The following is a 19819-nucleotide window of genomic DNA, read 5'->3' as shown; positions in this document are numbered from 1 at the left end:
AGCTGCAGAAATACAAACTGCAGAATGGAGGAATCTGATTTCTACTATGCAAATTTTATAGTGTAGGTGAGACTGGTTTTTAGGAGCTAAATTCAGCTCTCAAACTGTTTCTGCTGGCTCTGTAACTGAGAGCTAATTAACTTTTATCATCTTTCTTATATCTCTATAAAAGTTCTGTTTTTCTTGAGGTAAATCACACAAAAGTGGAAAGCAATGATAACACAGTCAAAATATAACATATCACAGCTACGTAATTACAAAGCTCCTAAATTGGAAGAAAAAGCAATAAAGGAAAACAAGTGAAAACATCTATTCTGTGCCACCATATCCTAAAGAAGAATGGGATTTGTCGTCTTTGAAATAAGGTCTTGATCATCCAGGAAAGAGAATGGTCCAGTTGGAATCAGTAACAGACATCCACTACTTCTCTACAACAAATTTAATTTTTCCCCAGTTATTATGATGGCAGTACTTCTAAGAAAAACACTCTCTCTTAAATGAACATTACAACAGCCAGCACTGGAAGATTGCTAAGCAGATTATAAGTGACACTAACAGACACAATTATTACATCAATGAAGTATTTTTTATCTCTCATTACCTATCAAAAAGACCTTCCAAAAAAGGGAATCTTTCCCCTATTGTACACAACAATCTTCCTCACCAACTCCTCTCTAAAAAACAACATTCATCCCTCATTTTAAAATGAGGAAAAATATTTGACTTCTAATGCAGAGAGTTTAGAAGTTTGGACACCCCTCCAAACATTTGCAAGGGCCAGTGCCCCAGTTTCATGCCACAGAGTTTTGGAATTCAGTGTCATTATGGTTTTGGTAGATAATGAAAATACTGAACAACTTCAAATGCTTAAAATATTGGATAGTCTTTAGATTTGAGAATTTTTTTATTTTTTTTTTTGTGATTGTTTTGCTGGTACTCTGCCATCCACTTTGTAATAGAAATTTACATACACAACAAAGAAAATCCATATTGTATTAAAAATATGCATTTGTTCAAATTGGAAATGGATTTAACAGGTGTTTTGTCTTCAAATTGTGAAAAATAATGGAAAGTAACATTATAATTGAATTTTATTTTAACTTATGAAGCAAATGTTAGTTTTCTCATATTAATATCTGCATATATGGGAGAGGTTGTGTGCTCAATCTCACAGATTATGTGACTTTTCACAAAGTTAAAATTGCATGTGGTATCAATTTCTGTTGAGAAATCAGTAAAATCAAACTTTAATCTTTTAGATTCTTAGCCTTTAAATCTGTAAATGCTGATGCTTGAGACTGTCAGTGGTCATACAACTGAAGTCTGAAAAATCTTGAAATGAGCAGAATTCATATCTGTAAAAGTCTGAGTAATTGTATCTTTCCTGCACTTCAAGGCTTAACTTTTCCATAGACCACATGCCCAAGAAATCTTGTAACGTGGTATATACAAAATATTTTATCTGCATGTTTTCAAAACCAGTAGTAACAGAAAGAAACAAACAAAGATATTATAACATCCAAAGTATACTTACAATTGTATTTAAATACACATATATGGTATATATCTCTATATTCTGCTGTATGTCTGTACAAGAATACATGTTGACATGGAGAATGGCATTACTACTAAGCTCTGCTCACCATAATAACACTATTTATCCACTGTTAATAAAAACTGGAATCAATTGTTTCCTGAGTCATCAAATATGCATTTTATTACATATATAATTGAAAAGGATATTTTCTGAAAGAGAATATTATTAAAATCACTTCCAATTTTTCACTTGTTTCTTCCCTATTACAAAGCAAGAGTAATGACAATGGCAACTAAAATAAATGAAAAATTGTTGTTACCATGACAGCTGGGCAGGGCTCTGTTCCATCCAGGTCTTCCATCATCTCCCATGATACATGTTAATGTAGAGTATCCTTGAAGAACATACCCTGCATCGCAGTAATATGTAACAGTGGAACCCAGTTTATAATCCATTCCAAGTCTTGTTCCATTCATTATATTTCCAGGATCAAAACAAGACTCACGAAGTTTTGCTGTACAGGAAACAAATGCAAATATAATTCTAAATATAATCAAAAATTAATAAATAATAACTACAAATAAATGAAAAATTCTAAATATTTCCTGGAGTTCCCTTGAGGCTTTCTTTGAGCACCCTGTAGAACCTGGGGATTTTTTTAAGAAGATTTTCCATCAGATGTTTTCTTTCCTTCATTTTAACAACTACAAATTACTATATAATAACAGAAACTATGTCTTCTGTCTTTTTTTTGAGATAATTTCTATATTGCTCCATCTTTTTTTCCAGAATTCATTCTGATCAATGATAAATTTATGTAGTTACATTAAGTTACATATATGGACATCTTTCCAGCAGATAAGGCATATCCTAGTTTTAAAATCTGAAAAAAATAGTAAATGGACAAAGTCAATATGAACAATGTTTCAAAATAAGAAGTATGCAAACAAGAACATCTTCAAAATTAATGAACTTCAAATGAGTTTCTATATGTATATAATATGATGGTATATTTTCATATCCCTCAGTGGAGGAAAAAATATAAAAACATTCCCTAAATGTATCTCATTTTTTACCATTTATAGGCATTTGTTTCAAAATATTGAAGTAAATTCAAACATATACATACGCTTTTATATTTCCTTCCCTTTTACTTCTATAATGTGAATACAAATGTCCAGTAACAGATTAAACAAAAATAAATGCTCAAAATCTCTAATTAACAGCATTATTATGCAGACTGTGCAAAAAGTAAAACAATTAAGAAATAATGTAATTTCCTTTAAGGAAAAAGGAGTAAATGTATTATGTAGAAGTTGGGGTAAAGCAAATTATTTTGTGCTGTGCAGGATGGAGTCTGCAATAATATATTTTATCAAGCAGAAGATAGAAATTTCAGACTTCTTTAACATTTAATGGTGTTGTGGGGAAAATCAATAGTGAACACTTCTTCATTTTCTACAAGACTGGTGCCAGCTTTCAAATACATTAAAAAAAAAGTTTTTTTCCCAGGAATATTTGCACTGTGTAACTTTCTGCTACAGGTAGGTATGGTGGCCAAAATACTATATGAGCTTTGAACTTCCTGGTAGGCTTTTTAAGAGTTTTTTTATATAAAAAGAAACTTTAACTTATCCTGTCAGTACCTAAACTGAAGTTTCTGAAAAATTACAGACAAGTGGGAGGAACAATTATTGTTCATTTGACTTTAATATAGTTTGGCCACACAAACTATTGGTCACTACCAGAGCCAAGCTAATGAGCTAAATACATCCCTTTAAGGCCACTTTTATGTTGTAGTATGTCTGAGATTGTATTTATATTCTAAGAAGGAAACACAGAGTAATTATTTTGAATTTTCAATTTCACATCTTCTGAAAGAATGTTGTGATCTCCTAATGTGTTTAAAAATTTACTATGATTTGCATACATAGTATGCCACAGAGCATGGTTCTGATATGAAAAACAACACAATAAAAAAAATAATTACAATACAACTTTAATCATTAACAACAGGTGTTAAGTATTCACATTAATTCATATAAGTGATTGTAATGTGTTGTCTAAAACTTATTTAAAACTCATTTGAAAATTTGGATGGACAATGAAAAGTCAAAAGATGCAATTTACTAGAAAGTCTGTAAGGTATCACAGATATTAATATTTGTTATGTAAGCCAACCACACTTTCATTTGAGAAGTGTGGCAGGTTTTAGGCTAAATTTCAAGTCTAAATTATCAAAATTAGGGGGAAAAAAAGGATAATTTAATTTGTGATTATAACAAATATTTTTAAAAATCAATACAATATCATTTTTTTCTCTCGTTGAACGAATATTGATATAAATGTACTGATTCCTAATTGCTATTGTGAGATTACCATTCTTGAGTTTATGACAGAAATAATTCAAAATGTTTCAAACGCACTCTTGAAGGTACACAGATAAAGAAGATATTAGTACTAGATAAAAAATAAAGAGAGAAAAATTAAAGTAATCTATTATGTCCGGTGCATAAATCAAAAATTGAGAAAAGAATGATCTGTCACAGCACAAATTATCTCTAGGGAAAAAATACAGTCCTGTAATTTTCTTTTCCCCAAAATTATAGTTGTGACAGGCTCCTGAAATTGCTGACTAAACAGTAACAATGTCAGTATAGAAATACAGTTTCATAATACCAATTCTGAAAAATAAAGCCTGAAATACTAAACACCTTTAAACTAGTTTTGCAAATCTGTAGGAACTGCTAAGTGAACTTATAGAAAAAGATAGAATATGCTACAATATATGAAGAACAAATCAAATGAGACAAAAGGATTCTTCAGATCTGGCTGAGAACCAGTGTAAAAAAGAACAAGAAGACTGTTTCAGCAAATTTAAAAGTGCTGTTAGAAGAGACAGGAGGGAAAGTTCTTCAACACTGATGTCATGTTGCTCCAACTGAGGAACACAAGACATTGATTACCCCTGTAGCCCCTCCCCTTTTCTTCCTAAGAATATTAGTATAAGCTAAAACCACAAGATTTAGCAGAACACCAGAGAAAAAGCTGTATTATTACAAAGATTTTTTTCAGTAAAAGCATTTAAAAAATTATTTTCTGTAATAAGAACACAGGAAATAATTTTTTTCATTAGGCAGTTCAGATTTGTAACACTACATACAGTAACATTACACTGTTGACTGTGTAAACCAGGTGTCAACTCCTTCTGTACATAATATAATTTTGGAACAAGTTTCAAAGAAACCAGCATTTACTTCTTTGATAACACTGTCAAACCACTGGATCAAGTAAGGCTCTGAAATACAGGCTGAAAACAGAGACACGTGCTCTTCCAATCTTAAGCGCAACAAGGAAGTTGAATAACATGGAGTAATGATGCCAAAATCCCCCTAAAAACTAGTATCTCAGTGCATGAAAAGCAGTGCTGAAAGTCAAGAGAAGCAAGTGCTATGTCCAGATTGTGATGACTTACCATTCCATCCCTAAATTTCAAAGAGCATAAAGCCATAATAAACTTCTTGGAGATAATATTACAGACATACCAAACTATAGCAAGCATTCCATAATTACTCTTCAGAGTTCTTAATAGAACTAATAAGCTTTTCCTCCATTATAACATAAAAATGAAGTGAGGGAGAGAGAATGGGAATAGAACTCAACCAGAGACGTGATTACAGATCAGACCTGGGACACGGGTCAGTCTGAGATTTGGATCTGAAAAATATGGCCCACCAATGAAGTATAATTTGAGTACACTGTCACTTAAAATAGGATTAGTGTACATGTAGGGCACAACTACATCAGTTACAGCTCATATGAAAAATTTAAGTTCATCAAATCAGAAAAATTTAAGTGGAAAGAGATGTAGTACAACTCCCTTGCAAATCAGGGCCAATTACAATTAGTTTACTTAGGCCTTTGTACAGTCCAGCTATGATTTTAAAGGATTCCAATGACATCATCTAAGAGCAAGCAGTTCCAATGTTTAACTTCAGAGTGATTAATTTTTTTCTTGATATGTAATTCAAATTTCTCTTATGTCAACTTGTCAATCCATTAGCTCTCAGCTTATCACTATGAGCACCTGAGAAGACTTTGGCTCTGTCTTTTCAACATGCCAATGCAACACTTGCTCCTGAGGTAGCTGGAGCAAACCCAGCTGGGACAGCTGATGCCAAATGACCAAAGCTGGATCATACCATACGGTATGGGGTCCATATCATATGATGCCATGCCCAGCATATAAACTTTGGGAAGAAGAAGGAAGGGAGGGACATTTGAAGTTAGGCATTTCTCTTCCCTGGTCATCACCACATGTGATGGAGCCCTGCTTTCCTGGAAGTGGCTGAACATCTGCCTGCCCATGGGAATGAATTTCTTTACTTCACTCTGCATGTGTGCATGGCTCTTGCTTTCTACATTAAACTTTATCTCTACCCATGAATTTTCTCACTTTTACTCTTCCCCCATCCTGCTGGAAACTGGAGTGGCCATTTTCCTGGGAAAACACACTTTTGTGATTTTTTTTCCTTGCAACTCACATTCCCATGTATCTAGGACTGAGGCTGCTATTCTATCTCACTTTCTCATGTTCTCTCCACATCCAGTTTATCCACTGACTGTCCCTCTGTATCTTCCCAGGTCTTTACTGCCAATGAGGTGACATTGGATGTACTCTGTAGAAACCTACAGCATATAGATCACTTGCATAAGATTTCTGTATCATTGGATAACTGCTCATTATTGAGGTCATTATAAATGACTTGCGTGGCTAATTCCTTCACGTACTGGATACCTCTCCTCATGGTGGTCCATTTGCCTGAATGGATTATGACATCTTCTTAGAAGCGATACCTTTTTCTCATGCCTGGATGGAGTCACCTTCAGAGGCTGATGGCTTCTGTCCAATTTTCAATCAGTTTGTCAATGTCCCGTTCCCTAGAAAGGGATCCTAGGTGCTGGACTTTTCCCTCTAATTCCAGATTACTGACCCTGTTAACCCAGCACTGGCACAGCCAAGGTGACTGTTGATTGTATGGCCACTGACTTGTTTATGACTTCTTCCTCCTCTTCCTCTTGGGATGGCCCTTTGGAGTAGCCCTCTTCATCCACTTCCTCCTCTTCTTCCTTCTTATATGCTTGTGTATAGGGATGTTTTCTGTTTGTGTGTAGGGGTGACTGATACCAGCATGGATTGTTTCTCTGGTTCAGTTGCAAGGCCTGTCATGGCAGCTGGAGTAGCCCGAGTTCCCACTGTTTTGTTATCAGATCCAAAGGCCTCTTCCACTTGAGAACAGTGAATTATGTTGAATAGGGCTTGGTAGATCTGGGCCAGGTCCCAGCACATTGCAATGATTTGTGTCTCTCTGGAATTTCTAGTGTGACAAGACACTTTTCTCAAATACTTCAGTAGTTTTTCAGCGTTCTGCACTTGTTCAGGGCTGAACTACCAAAACATTGGAGGTACTCACTCTCCTTGGTACTTGCCCACACTTTCCTCTGCACCTTATAACTTGTAAGTATCCAGCTTCAGGGCAGATCTCTGGGCAGTATTTTTAAATAATCGTTTAACCTCAAACAAAACCTGAAACTTGCAGGAGACATAGCAATATGAATATGCTGGTTTGAACATCTTAAGAATATTCAAAATTCTCAAGAGCTATTGAAATTAGCCTGGAGGATGATGAAAAGTTGAAGGGGAAAGGAAAGGTGAAGGAGTGGGGCAAGTGCTCCTCCTTATCTGCCCCACAGATTGGCTCTGAGGAGGAAAGATAAAGGTTGTGATTGTTAATAGTTTTCAAGAAGTGGTTCCCTAAAAGTACATCTATAACAACAATACTGAGTAAAAATACCAGATTAGTCTCACAAACAGGAATTATTTTATCATATCTTGAGCCAGTGTTACACAGTCCATCAAAATTATATCCTTAATCCAGTCCCCAGAGGTAACAAAAGAGCATATATAGAAAGTTTGTTACATAACCCAGTTCTCAGAACAAGGACAACAACTCTGACTCCAAATAAATCGACATTGTGACCAGTGACTATTAAATTAACATAATGGATGATTAAAACAATTGTTTTAACACACTCTGGTCAGACCTGCAGTCAACTTGCCAAAAAGGACTGTTGAGTTTCAGCCCCAGTCAGCAACTAAGGACCACACAGCTGCTCACTCAGTGGGATCCACAGTGGTATAGGGGAAGAACTGGAAAGGTTAAATTTGCAGTCATTTGTAGACTTTAATAATTTAATACTTTAATAATTTAAATAAAATGTAATAATAACGACAACAATAATAGAAACAATAATAAATTGTAATGGAAAAGAAAATTTTAAAGATGACACAGACATAAAACCCCAGAAAAACAAGTTATGTGAAGGAAAAACAATTTCTCATGACCAACTGACTGATGCCCAGCTGGCATCTAAGTAGGCTCCCCCAGGCCAGAATATCACTTTGGAAAGTGACTGGGGTCAGCTGTTGCAGCTGTGCTCCCTCCCAGTTTCTTCTGCTTCCCCAGATTCCTCACCAGCAAAGCAGTTTGAGAAGCTAAATCCTTGACTTAGTCTAAGTACTGGTCAGTGACAACCAAAACAGCATGTTTTCCACATTATTCTCATACTAAATCCAAAACACATCACTATACCAGCTGCTAAGAAGAAAAGTAACTTTAACTCAGCTGAAAACAGAACTCTTTGTTCCGGGGTCCTGCCAGTCTGATTCTACCTCTTAAGATCCTTTGAGTAGCGCTGGCATATCCCTCCAAACTGATGTCCACAAATTTGGTCTGTCCCATCATACAGGTTGTCAACAAAGAACACTGGCTACATTATTAATCACAATTAATACCAGCAAGGAGTCTCAGCTCAGCAGTTAAACTGATTTTCCACCCATGTTTTTATAGAATAATAATAGAACAGAACCAAAGAATCATAGAATCATTTAGGCTAGAAAAACCTCTAATATCGTTGAGCCCATCTGTAAGCCCAGCACTGCCAAATCCACCACCAAACCATGTCCCTCAGTGCCACATCTACACACTTTAAAATACTTCCAGGGATGTTGAAGTCTACCACTTCCCTGGCAGCCTGTTCAATGACTGACAATCCCTCTCAGTGAAGACTCCCATTCTTAAAATTCAGTCTAAACCTTCTCTGGTGTAACTTAAGCCCATTTCCTCTTGTTCTATTGCTTGTTACTTGTGAGAAGAGGCTAACCCTCCCATCACTACAATCTCCTCTCAGGTAGTTGCAGAGAATGCAAGGTCTCCTTCCTTTTCTCCAGACTAAACAACACAGCTCCCTAGCAACTCCTCATAAAACCTGTACTCTGGACCCCTAACCCTCTCCATTGTCCTCTCTGCATGCTCTAGCACCTCAACATCTTCCCTGTAGTGAGGGGCCCAAAACTGAACACAGGACTCAAGGAATGGCCACAGAGTAAGAGTTCTTATGACACACCTAGGTTAAGCAATGCAGAGGAACATTTATCAGAAATTCTCAGTAAAAATGGGACAGTTCACTAAGCAAGCTGACGATCTTTTAAGGGATTTTGAGCTGTCCAAATTTCATAATCCTTGAAATTTTTATGTGAATTGAAATAGTTCTGTTTATGTCTCCTTTTATTTATTTATTTTATTTTTTAAAGAAGATGTTGAAATGCATTTTCCAGATATTCTGAGAAAAGCAGGAGATACAAACCTCTCAGGTGAAGAGGGAAAATTAGAATTAGGTTGATTCCATTTTCCAACTTCCCTCACCTACATATACACACATAAGCACATACCTGCATCCTCCCATTACTTAGATTTTCAGTCCTTTAAAAATGTGAAGATAGCTACAGCATTTTTCTGTCACTGTGACTCCTTGAAGTAGAGAAAGACATCGTGGCACACATGGGCTATCAGTAGTGTTAGAAATAGTATTCTGCCTCGATTACAAAGTGTCCTGTCCCTCTGTTAAAGGGGATTTGGGGAGGATTCTCTTTGATAGATTTCTCAGATGAAAATAAAGTGCAAGCTCTTATTATATCCGAGAACTTTCTATCGATAGAGCAAGGTAAGCGCTCCGACGGAAGTGGGATAGAAAAGGGAGCGAAGAGGGGAAAAGAGAGACGGAGAAACAGAACACCGGGACAGATCGCCGGCGCTGTGGCCCTGGCGCCCTCGGAGCGCGCTCGGCAGCCGGAGCGTGTGCCGCAAGCTGCGGTGAGCTCCCGGGCCGGCCGCGCTTCCCGGGCGGCAGCAGCGGCAGCACCGGGGGCGCTTCCCGAGCAGCAGCAGCACCGGGGGCGCTTCCCGGGCAGCAGCAGCAGCACCGGGGGCGCTTCCCGAGCAGCAGCAGCAGCAGCAGCACCGGGGGCGCTTCCCGAGCAGCAGCAGCAGCAGCAGCACCGGGGGCGCTTCCCGAGCAGCAGCAGCAGCACCGGGGGCGCTTCCCGAGCAGCAGCAGCAGCAGCAGCACCGGCCGCGCTTCCCGGGCAGCAGCAGCAGCAGCAGCAGCAGCAGCAGCAGCAGCAGCAGCAGCAGCAGCAGCAATAGCAGCAGAAATGTGCTTCCCGCTGGTGAAGAACAGGCTGCCGCGGCCACGGGCGCACCCTGCAGCAGCTGCGGTTCTCAGGGCCGGGGCTCGGACAGGGCGGCGGCTCCGTGGGGACTCGGCGGAGCGCTGGGCTGCCGTGGGGTCGGGCTGCCTCGGGGAAGAGGCGAAGCGGGGCAGGACAGACAGCCAGGGAGGAAGCAGGACCGCAGGGAGAAAAAGGCAGGGGGGAGAAAAGGCGGGGGAGCGGGGCCAAGATGACGCTCCAAGCGATCCCCGCTCCCTCCAAGAAACCCAGAAAAAGTGTCCCCCGGCAATGTTGCACTTAACTGCGTTTATGTGCCCAGGCTCCTCCCATAGCCTGATTTCCCAGGCATTTTTCCCCGGGCATCCAGGGATCTGTCCCCCGGCAGGAGGGGTCGCTTCCAGCCTGAAGGTTGGAACCGAGCATTGCCCTGCTCGGCTGCCAGGCGAAGCCTCCCCGGGGACAAGGCTCCCAGCACGGCTACAGCCCCCAGAGTAACTTCTCACCTCATGTATAACACATCTTGAGGCATAAATCAAAATTACATTGGTCCCTTTCACAAACTACAGCTGTTCACTTCTTTGCTTAAACCTAGATCGAGAATTAGAAGAGACTGCCTCCCCAATAAATATCCTTCACACCGGGACTGGTGGAAAGCAAACACTTGGATTCCATGGCATAAGACTTCATTCAACAGCACAGAAGGAAAAGATTGGACTCTTTAAAAATAATTTATTTTCTTATTCTTCAGAAGTTCTGCGATCCTGCATAATTTCCTATAGCACTTCCATTTACATTTATTACTTTTGAATTTAGTTGAAAAGATGAAATATATTTAAGTGAACTGAAACACTTCATACATCTGGGCTCACCATAAAAATGGCTGAGACCCACTTATAACTTTTCAGGACTAGCTCATACTGTGGAGAAAACTTCCTTGACGTTTATGGGGCCCTATGACTGTAGCAAAGTGTAAGGAGGCTTCATGGGCTTTACAAAGCAATAAATTATTCTTTCCTTTCTATACCTTCACACTTACTAATTGCTCTCAGAATAAATGGGAAGAAAGAAAGTCTATACTAGCCCTATTTTCTTTCCAGTTGTCTTTACAGAATATTTTTATATTTATTTAATAGCAAATATTTCTGTTTCTCAAGCGATGCAGAGGCAGTTACACAAGTTCCTATTAATTATATATTTTGCAAGTCTGTATTTTCTTGTTTACTGTGCTATGATGTCAGAGAGATTGGAGACAGGTGGACAGCTCTACTGTGGTCCATCATATCAAGGTCTAGCCAAAATAGGTTTTTATTTTCAGTAGGACTCCTGAATTCTAGCATGCCATTTCATCTTACAGGACCTTAAATGCACCTAAATCAACATGACCTGCTATGTAAAATAAAAAATAAATTAAATTCTGGATAAAATATATATATATATATATATATATATATATATATATATATATATATATGCTGTTAAGTTATTCCACTGCACCATCATTTTTAAAACCTGTAAACTGCTGTCTCAAATTGTTTCACATAACCATAGACGCATGGAACAATTTAGGTTGGAAGGGTCCTTAAAGATCATCTAGCTCCAAATGCTCCTGCCATGAGCAAGGAAACTTCCACTAGACCAGGTTGCTCTGAGCTGCATCCATCCTGCTTCTGAACACCTCCCGGGATTGGGAGTCCACAACGTCTCTGGGCACCTTGTTCCAGTGTCTCACCACCCTGGCAACAAATTTCTTCTTAATATCTACTCTAAATCTGCCCTTCTACAGCTAAAGGCCATTCCCCGTTGTCCTATCACTACATGCCCTCATGAAAAGTGCCTGTCCAGCCTTCTTGTAACCCTGCTTCAAACACTGAAAGGAATCATATGTTCAACATTACAGGTAAACAAAATCATACTAGAAACTTTATTTTAAGTTAGCAATCTTATAGCATTATACTTGTATGAATAGTTTATTCACATTGTCATACTCTGAGGCAAAACAAAAACATTACCAGGCAGCAAATTGTGAGAAATTAAACCCAAATTTGCACTTATGCATTAAACTTTGTAAATATGCAAGACAGTATTTTTATTTACCTTTGTACTCCAGGTGGAATCCAGTAAAACTAACAGATCCATCACTCCGAAAAGCCAGATGCATGGTATTCGAACTGCTCTCTATCCTCTCTGGCAGTTTGCTATCTTGAAAGCTCCCAATCAATGGGCTATTACTGTCTGGCCCATCATAGATATAAAGAAAATCGTAATTTGGTTCTATACTGAAGCTAGAGAACAAAAAAGAGAAATGTCAGATGGAATATGCTTTGCCTAACATTTTCACTCTTATTAGCTTAAATCTGAAATTTACTATCACTGCTTTAATAAAAGGGAAAAAAAAAAATCTCTTCACTGTCAAAAAAAAAGAAAAGGTTTGTAGAAGTGTTTTATTAGCAAACACTGAAATACTACATCTTTTGGTTCACACCTTGGAAACAATAATTTCCTGCTAGCCAGAAAAAAAGGATAGCTTTTTAAATAGAGAAATAGAGAAAAAAAATTAGTAGCATATTTCTAAAGGTTTAGAAAAATAAACAGCCGATTGGAATCCTTGGCAGAAATGCTCTATGAGCTTCCAGCCAGAACTAAACACTTTCAGACAGCCAGAGGATGATCTTTAAATATCTCTGAGAGCAAGAAACATTTTGCTTATGGTCAGTTTAAATAAAAATATGAAATATTGAAACCTCACATTTTCTTCCAAACTAAATTATAATTTGTTAACTTAGTTAAATTAAAACTTAATTTTAGTTAATGGCAGAGAGTTAACTAATTTCACTTGTAAGATTGTTCCTGTACAAAAATAAAGTTTTCTAAACAAGTCGTTAATAAAAAAATGAAAATCCAAACAATTTTGTCCCTACTTGACATTAGCCCCTGACTGAAAGAAATGTAGGCATACAAGTCCTGATAGAGCTTCTTTTTAAACTTTTGGATTATTCAAAAAAAAAAAAAAATTCTTTATAAAAGAAATGCAAAAGTAAAAAGTCAACAGCTTTGATTATTAGAGTGCCATAGTTCATCTTGAGTTTAAAAGGATTAGCTGGAGTAAGTTCCACTCAAAAGACTACTTAACAGTACTTAGTGGAGTATTCAGTGTTTCTCTAGATCAGTCTGTGTGTCATAAATGAGGCAATTCTCAGTTAAGGTGCAATCTACTTTGACCAAGACTAAGTTTCTGAGTTTCTATCAAAGATTCATAGCAACTGACCATATTTTGAGATTTTTTTTTAACTTGGTAGTATTTAAGATCTATAAACTGTTCATAGTATCTGGAGTCACACTGCAAAATACTTTGTTTTTTTTTATTCTAAGATGGAGGATCTTATATCTAAATGTAGAATATAAAAAGCAGAATATTTTTAAATATATTGAGCTCATGGTATTAAACCAAATCAACAAAAGATGTGCTAGTACACAATGGAAAGTTTCCTTATCAACTGACAACATTCAGAAATTACCAATAAAATAATTATATTGTAATTATGTAAATATAATTGCATGATTAATTTCCTTGGGATGAATTAAAGAAAGCACGTACTCTGTTACTGAACACCAAGAATAGACAACTATGTGACCCACCTCTCTAAAGAATTCATCACAATAGCACTGGTCAGAACAATATAGACACCATGATAGAACAACCAGCGTAAGAAGAACTTAAATTTCATGGGACATCACAAGTAACATTTTTACTTTTTCTGTGACATATTTCCTCACTGGGATGCATAATTTTCACACTTAACATATACATTAATTTATATCATGTGTTACATATAGCGCAGACAGCAAAAGTTCCTTTGTGAATTCTGTTAAGCTCCATTTAGTCTTCTATTGTGATAAAACAAAATTCTAAAACATTTCCATTTAATAGCCAGAACATCAGGAAGTATCTTGAGTATCCTGAAATTATATGGAATAATAAAACTAAATTTAAAGGCTACTTTTGAAATTTTGCCTAAATAGCAGGTATCCCATACAAATAGATAAATCAATAGTTTCCATCATTAAAGGCCATCCTGGTTTGCAGACATTTCAGTGAGTTATTCCATGCTGCCTTCTCAGGAAATGAATCTTAGTTGAATTGAGCACCATCTACCTCAACATTAGGCAGTGAAAACAGAATCTTTTTAGGGAAACAGCAATGAGTTTGCAAGCTCACCTGTATGTGTATTGATGACTGATGTATTTATTGTAACTTAACAAAGATGAAGATTACTAATCCATTTGATAGTCATATTAAGTATACATATATTACCCTACAGAGATCTGAACAATAATAAAGTTATAAAAATAAAGTCAAAAATAAAGTTATAAACATGACTTTTAAAATTACAAATAGCTTACCTGATAAATGCTAATGATATAACATAATCACTATTAACATTGATAGTCCAGTCACAATCTCTGCTGTGGGGATAAGGATGAGGGAAGTTTGGTGAAAGTATAAAACCTGATGAGCCAGTCAGGTTTCCTCCACAGGGAGCTGTGAATAAAAATAGATAGAACTTGAGGAAAGAAGGTAAGAGACAAAGAAGCAAAGTAGCAGCAATCTGTTCACTGACATTTAGTGTCCTCAAAAGTTAAACAAGTGAGGTATTTACAAAGCTGTAATAGAAACAAACAAAAAATATATTCACTTTTTGCCTTAGACAAATACCAATATTGCTATGTGAAACACTTGGTTCTGAAATCTGTGTTCTTTTGCTTGCATAACATTATTTGAAGGTTTTTCTGAATATACTGTGAACTTGAAAAATGCTCTGGCTACACACATAAAAATACTTGACTGGATAAGCTTTCCTATCCCTACTTGTTAAAGGCATTCTAAAAGAACATCCTAGGCTACATGATACTTATATTGATACTGCAATTATCTGCCTTTTCACCAGATAACAGTGATTAATAGTTCAGATCAAGATGGATATAATATAAACTAAATTAAAAAATATTCAAGTAATTTCAGTTTTCAAACTCAGAGATAAATAAAATAGATTTAAGCAAAATCATACTAAAACAACTACATTTTTATATGTGATTTTGAGGTTCCCAAATGTTGTGGGGTTTTGGTCTAGAAAAATAAATTGTGGAAAAGAAGGAAGGAATAGTGAAATTTTATTCTTCAGTATCGCATCGGGCCAGAGCTTATCTGTCTCTATCACTTCGGCCTGTGCCAGGAGTGGGTCACACCCCAGGAGCAGGATGACCTGAGGTGTGACTGGAGCTCTTGCTCTACAGCTTTTTGGCTGTCAGTCTGTCCTCTGAGGAGACAAGGACGAGAGGGAGGTCTCTTGCATGGGATAACAGAGGATTTATTGCTCTGGGGAATCTTGGGGGCAAAAGACAGAAAATGCGAGCGTGCAACAGCTGAAATAGGGAGGCGGTTCAAAGGGAGGGTACAAAGCATCAGCTAATCAGAGATATCCTGGGGAGGGTAAAAGGCAGGGTTCACAAAATCATCATCCAGTGAGGGGGGTTGGGGGGGAAATTGGGTCACATGGACTAATCAAGCGTTGAAGTTTAGGGGATTTCTGAAGTGGAATTCCAAGCATGCGGTGGGCCTAAAACAGATTGACAGGAGACTCAGGGGACATTGACAATGTGGGGTGGGTTTGGACCAAACGATCAACTCAGGCAATAACAAAACATGCCATTAACAAGAAACACACTGAAACACTTCAGCATACAAGAATATAGATAATAATCAGGTTTTCACTGATCCAGCCTCTCTGGATCCCTCTGCAGATCCTTCCTACCCTCCAACAGATCAACACTCCAGCACAACTTAGTGACACCTGAAAACAGAGTTTGCTCAATCGTCTCATCCAGATCACCAGTGAAAACATTAAACAGGCCTGGCTCCAGTACTGAGCCTGGGGAAACACCACTGGTGACTGGCCACCAACTGGATGTAACTGCATTCACCCTGACTCTCTGGGCCCAGTCATCCAGTCAGTAGCTGCCCAGTGAAGAGTTCACCTCTCCAACCTATGAAGTCAGTTTCTCCTTGAGAGTGACGTGAAATAGTGTCAAACACTTTACTAACCTCTAGATAGTTAACATGCCCTGAGCAGGTGTCCTTGTCATACAAGGAGATCAGGTTGCTCATGCAGAACCTGCCTTTTATAAATCAATGGCATCTGGGCCTGATCCCCTGGTTGTTCTGTATTTGCTGTGTGATTGCACTCAAGATGGTTTGTACAGATAAAGATGATATATACAGGTATAATTCAACCTACTGGGAAGTATACAGGTATTTCCTAATATCATGAGAAATACTGCATCCAGCTCTGGGGCATCCAGCACAAGAAAGACATTGACCCTTTGGAGAGAGTCCAGAGGAGGGATAATCAGGGAGATGGAACACCTCTCTTATGAAAACAGTCTGAGAGAGTCGGGATTGCTCTGTCTGGAGAAGAGAAGGCTACAGGAGAACTTATGACACCTTTCAGTGCCTAAAGAGGGCCTACAAGAGAGCAGGAAGGTTTTTTTTCACAAGGCCATTCAGCAATAGGACAAAGGGAAAGTATTTTAAACTTAAGGGAAGGTTTAGATCAGGTTTTCGGAAGAAATTCCTTACTTGGGAGTGTGGTGAGACTTGGAGCATGTTGTCCATGAAATTTTTGTATGCCTGTCTCTAGAACTGTTCAAGTTCAGGCTGCATGGGGCTTTGAGTAATTTGGTCTAATGGAAAGCATCCCTGACATGGCAGGAGGGTGGGAATTAGATAGTCCAACCCAAACCATTCTGTGAATCTATGCTCCTCTGAATTAAATCACTGGTCATTTATGGATTCAAGTAAAGCAAGCAGAATACTTAAGCAGATTAGCACAGCCACAGTCACAGTTTGTATGAGTATAGTCTTTCTACATTTTACATATCTATTTATATTAAAAGGGAGCAAAATTAACTCAAAACCAAAAAAAACCCCAAAATTAGAATCTTCATTTACATTTTGGTATTAAAATTGGTGATGGATCAGAATTATCATTTTGTGTAGAAAGAGAAGACACCTGGCTTTAGGAACACAATAATATCACAAATTAATAATACTAGCAAATGCATAAAATATATATTCCAGACATAGCACAATTTGTTTTGCTTTTTTTGATAACCACAAAATGCAATTTGTATCACAATAGGATTTTCCCAGATGTTTAGAGTTTTTAGATAATGTTCCATTAGCTCAAGGGAACAGACAAGAGAAAGTTCATTTAGTGTGAAACATTTACTTAGTTTCACAATAAGGATAATAATTGCAATTTTTCCATCTTCAAAAAAATCGTATTGGTTCTAATTAAAAGCACCTGCCATTGAATTTACCTTTGTCACAATTTTGAAATGAGTAAAATGAAATTATTACGAAACAATACACGTATATTAATTATAAAAGAGTTCACTGGAACTTTCTGTAAGCTTGCTGAAGTAAAACTTCATGTAAAAAAGGAACTGTGAGTTTGTGTGGAATGTAAAGACTGCTCATCAGCTGGAACTAATGTTCTTCAGTATAACCCTGTACATTCCTCTTTTTCAAGTACTTTAATGGTTTAGGCTGTACTCTCTGCATATCCTAGGAATGAAAATGTGAAGAATACCAAAGAGGATATTTAGGTTATTCATTGTAATCAGGCTTCACTGACATGATCACTCAACCGTATGAGTCTGATATTTTTAAAGTGGCAAATGATGCAAGGAATTTGAATACTATGTCATTGTTCCAGACTAAATTCTGCCAATCTCTGCATTCATAATACTTTTCTGAGGGCTTGATTTAATTTAGTTCTCCGGTAGTTCATTGATTTTCATATTAGTAACTTCCTTCTTATTATGTTCTTTGTTTACAAACATTAGCAGTTACCTTTGCTGTTCACAGTGTTTCCATTTAATCCTTCTCAAGGATGGTCAAAAAGGGAATAAATGGAAATTACACTAAGATAGACAGCCACAATATATTATTTCATGATATGCCATTAACAGCAGTTAAAAAATAATAAAAAAGTAATCTTCAAGTTTGCAAAATATGTCCCAGATAGAATTTTCTTCAGATAGAATGGTTTCAGATTATTTTAATTCTCAGTTAATAAAATGGTAAATTGAGAATATTAATATAATCTAATGAAAAATGTTATTAGATTATGTTTCCTTTTCTGGTTTACTATCTTCTCTAAACTTAGTTATAGACTTTCTTTCTCTGTGGGTTTTAATTAAATTCTTATGTGTTTCAGAATCCATAATTTTCTGAATTTAAGGTCTAGAAAGTTATTATTGCCATAACCTTATTTTTAACTGAGTACAGACCAGCTCTGCAAACAAAGTTTAAAGAACACCTTTTACAGTATTAGACATTAGAGGTAAGACTGATCAAATATAACAGCCCATGTAGAAAGAAAGGCAAATGTCAAAACACTATGAAAAATATATATTTTTTATGTGTTACACAGTAAAAGCTAGATCTAGGTTATGTGAGCCTTACTTTATAAACCTCTGCATAGACACAGTGGTAAGCAAGCACTGAGCCTTACTGTCTCTGTGCTGATCTCAGCATTCACTTTTTCTATGTAAGGAAGTATAGATTGGGGTGTTTTTTATTTAAACTCTATTTTATTTATCTAGGAGGCAACAGAATCTTATTCCAGTTTTCTGCCTTTATTTATTTATTTGTTCACCGAATTACTTCTTAAGAAAAGAAACAGAATGCATGGTTTAATTTATTTTTTCTTGCTTTTTTTTTTTTTTTTTCTTTTAAGACATATTAAATAAAGAATTGTTTGAGTTCGAATGGAATTTTAAATATCACCTAGCTCAACCCCTCTGTGATGACCAGGGACATCTTCAAATAGATGAGGTTTCTCAGAACCCTGCCCAATCAGACCTAGAATGCTTCCAGGAATGGAATAAAAACACTTCTCTGGGCAACCTGCTTCAGTGCTTTACCACCCTCACTGTAAAAAATTTCTTCCGAATATCTAATCTGAAGATGACTTTCAATAATCATGAAGAAATATGAAAAACTTCTGAAATTACACTTCATATTGGTTTCATATAGGTCATTTTGAGGAAAGCACCACTAGAACTGTTTACAATAAAACCTTTTTTATAGATATAAATATGAAAAGCAAGACCTTGCCTGAAACAAAACAGTAGAAACAAGCAAAACCAAGCCACAAGAAAAAAAACAAAACAAAAACCTAAGAATTTCTGAAGAAAGCCTGAAACCTCTGGGACACAATCTGTATTTCTCCTAAATGTATAGTTAACCTGAATCCTAAAACGTATTTTTGCATGCCAGATTTTTTTTATGTCATCCCAGAGAAAACTAAGTAAATACACTCACTCAGGATTCTGGTATCTAAGCAGGATTGGATCCAGAAAATTTTTTAAATGGAAAACATGTAGCTATTTTGTGAGGCCCAGGCATAAGCCAAAGGACTGTCTTTTGGCAGAAACATGCTCTCAAATTTAGTTTCTGAGAATACGTTTAGTATAGAAGAGTTTATAATTACTATCATTCAAATACATGAATCATTATTTAATTCTTTGTTATCTTCCCATTACAATTACCTTTGAAATGAAGATGTTCTTAAAATTTTGCAAGGCAAGACTAAGGGAATTAAAAAAACACAATGCACTCTCACAGGTAAGAACAATTTAAAAGG

The 19819-nt window shown here is 36.9% G+C and overlaps 1 protein-coding gene across 3 annotated transcripts in view; it reads right to left on the bottom strand.

Moving 5' to 3' along the window:
* Positions 1 to 19819, bottom strand: part of CSMD3 (CUB and Sushi multiple domains 3) — a 574655-nt gene that overhangs the window by 156432 nt on the left and 398404 nt on the right. For all 3 annotated transcript variants that reach the window (XM_086880080.1, XM_086880087.1, XM_086880091.1), the window contains 3 exons: positions 14511 to 14649; positions 12204 to 12391; positions 1857 to 2051 (listed from right to left, as the gene is read on the bottom strand). In XM_086880080.1, coding sequence (XP_086736206.1) covers positions 1857 to 2051; positions 12204 to 12391; positions 14511 to 14649 — 522 coding nt within the window. The remainder of the gene's footprint in view (positions 1 to 1856; positions 2052 to 12203; positions 12392 to 14510; positions 14650 to 19819) is intronic.

This window comes from Cyanistes caeruleus, chromosome 1 (genome assembly GCF_971803275.1).
Source record: "Cyanistes caeruleus chromosome 1, bCyaCae1.hap1.1, whole genome shotgun sequence".
Taxonomy (NCBI): domain Eukaryota; kingdom Metazoa; phylum Chordata; class Aves; order Passeriformes; family Paridae; genus Cyanistes; species Cyanistes caeruleus.
The sequence above is the reverse complement of the archived record's forward strand: the minus strand, read 5'-3'. Positions and strand labels throughout refer to the sequence as shown.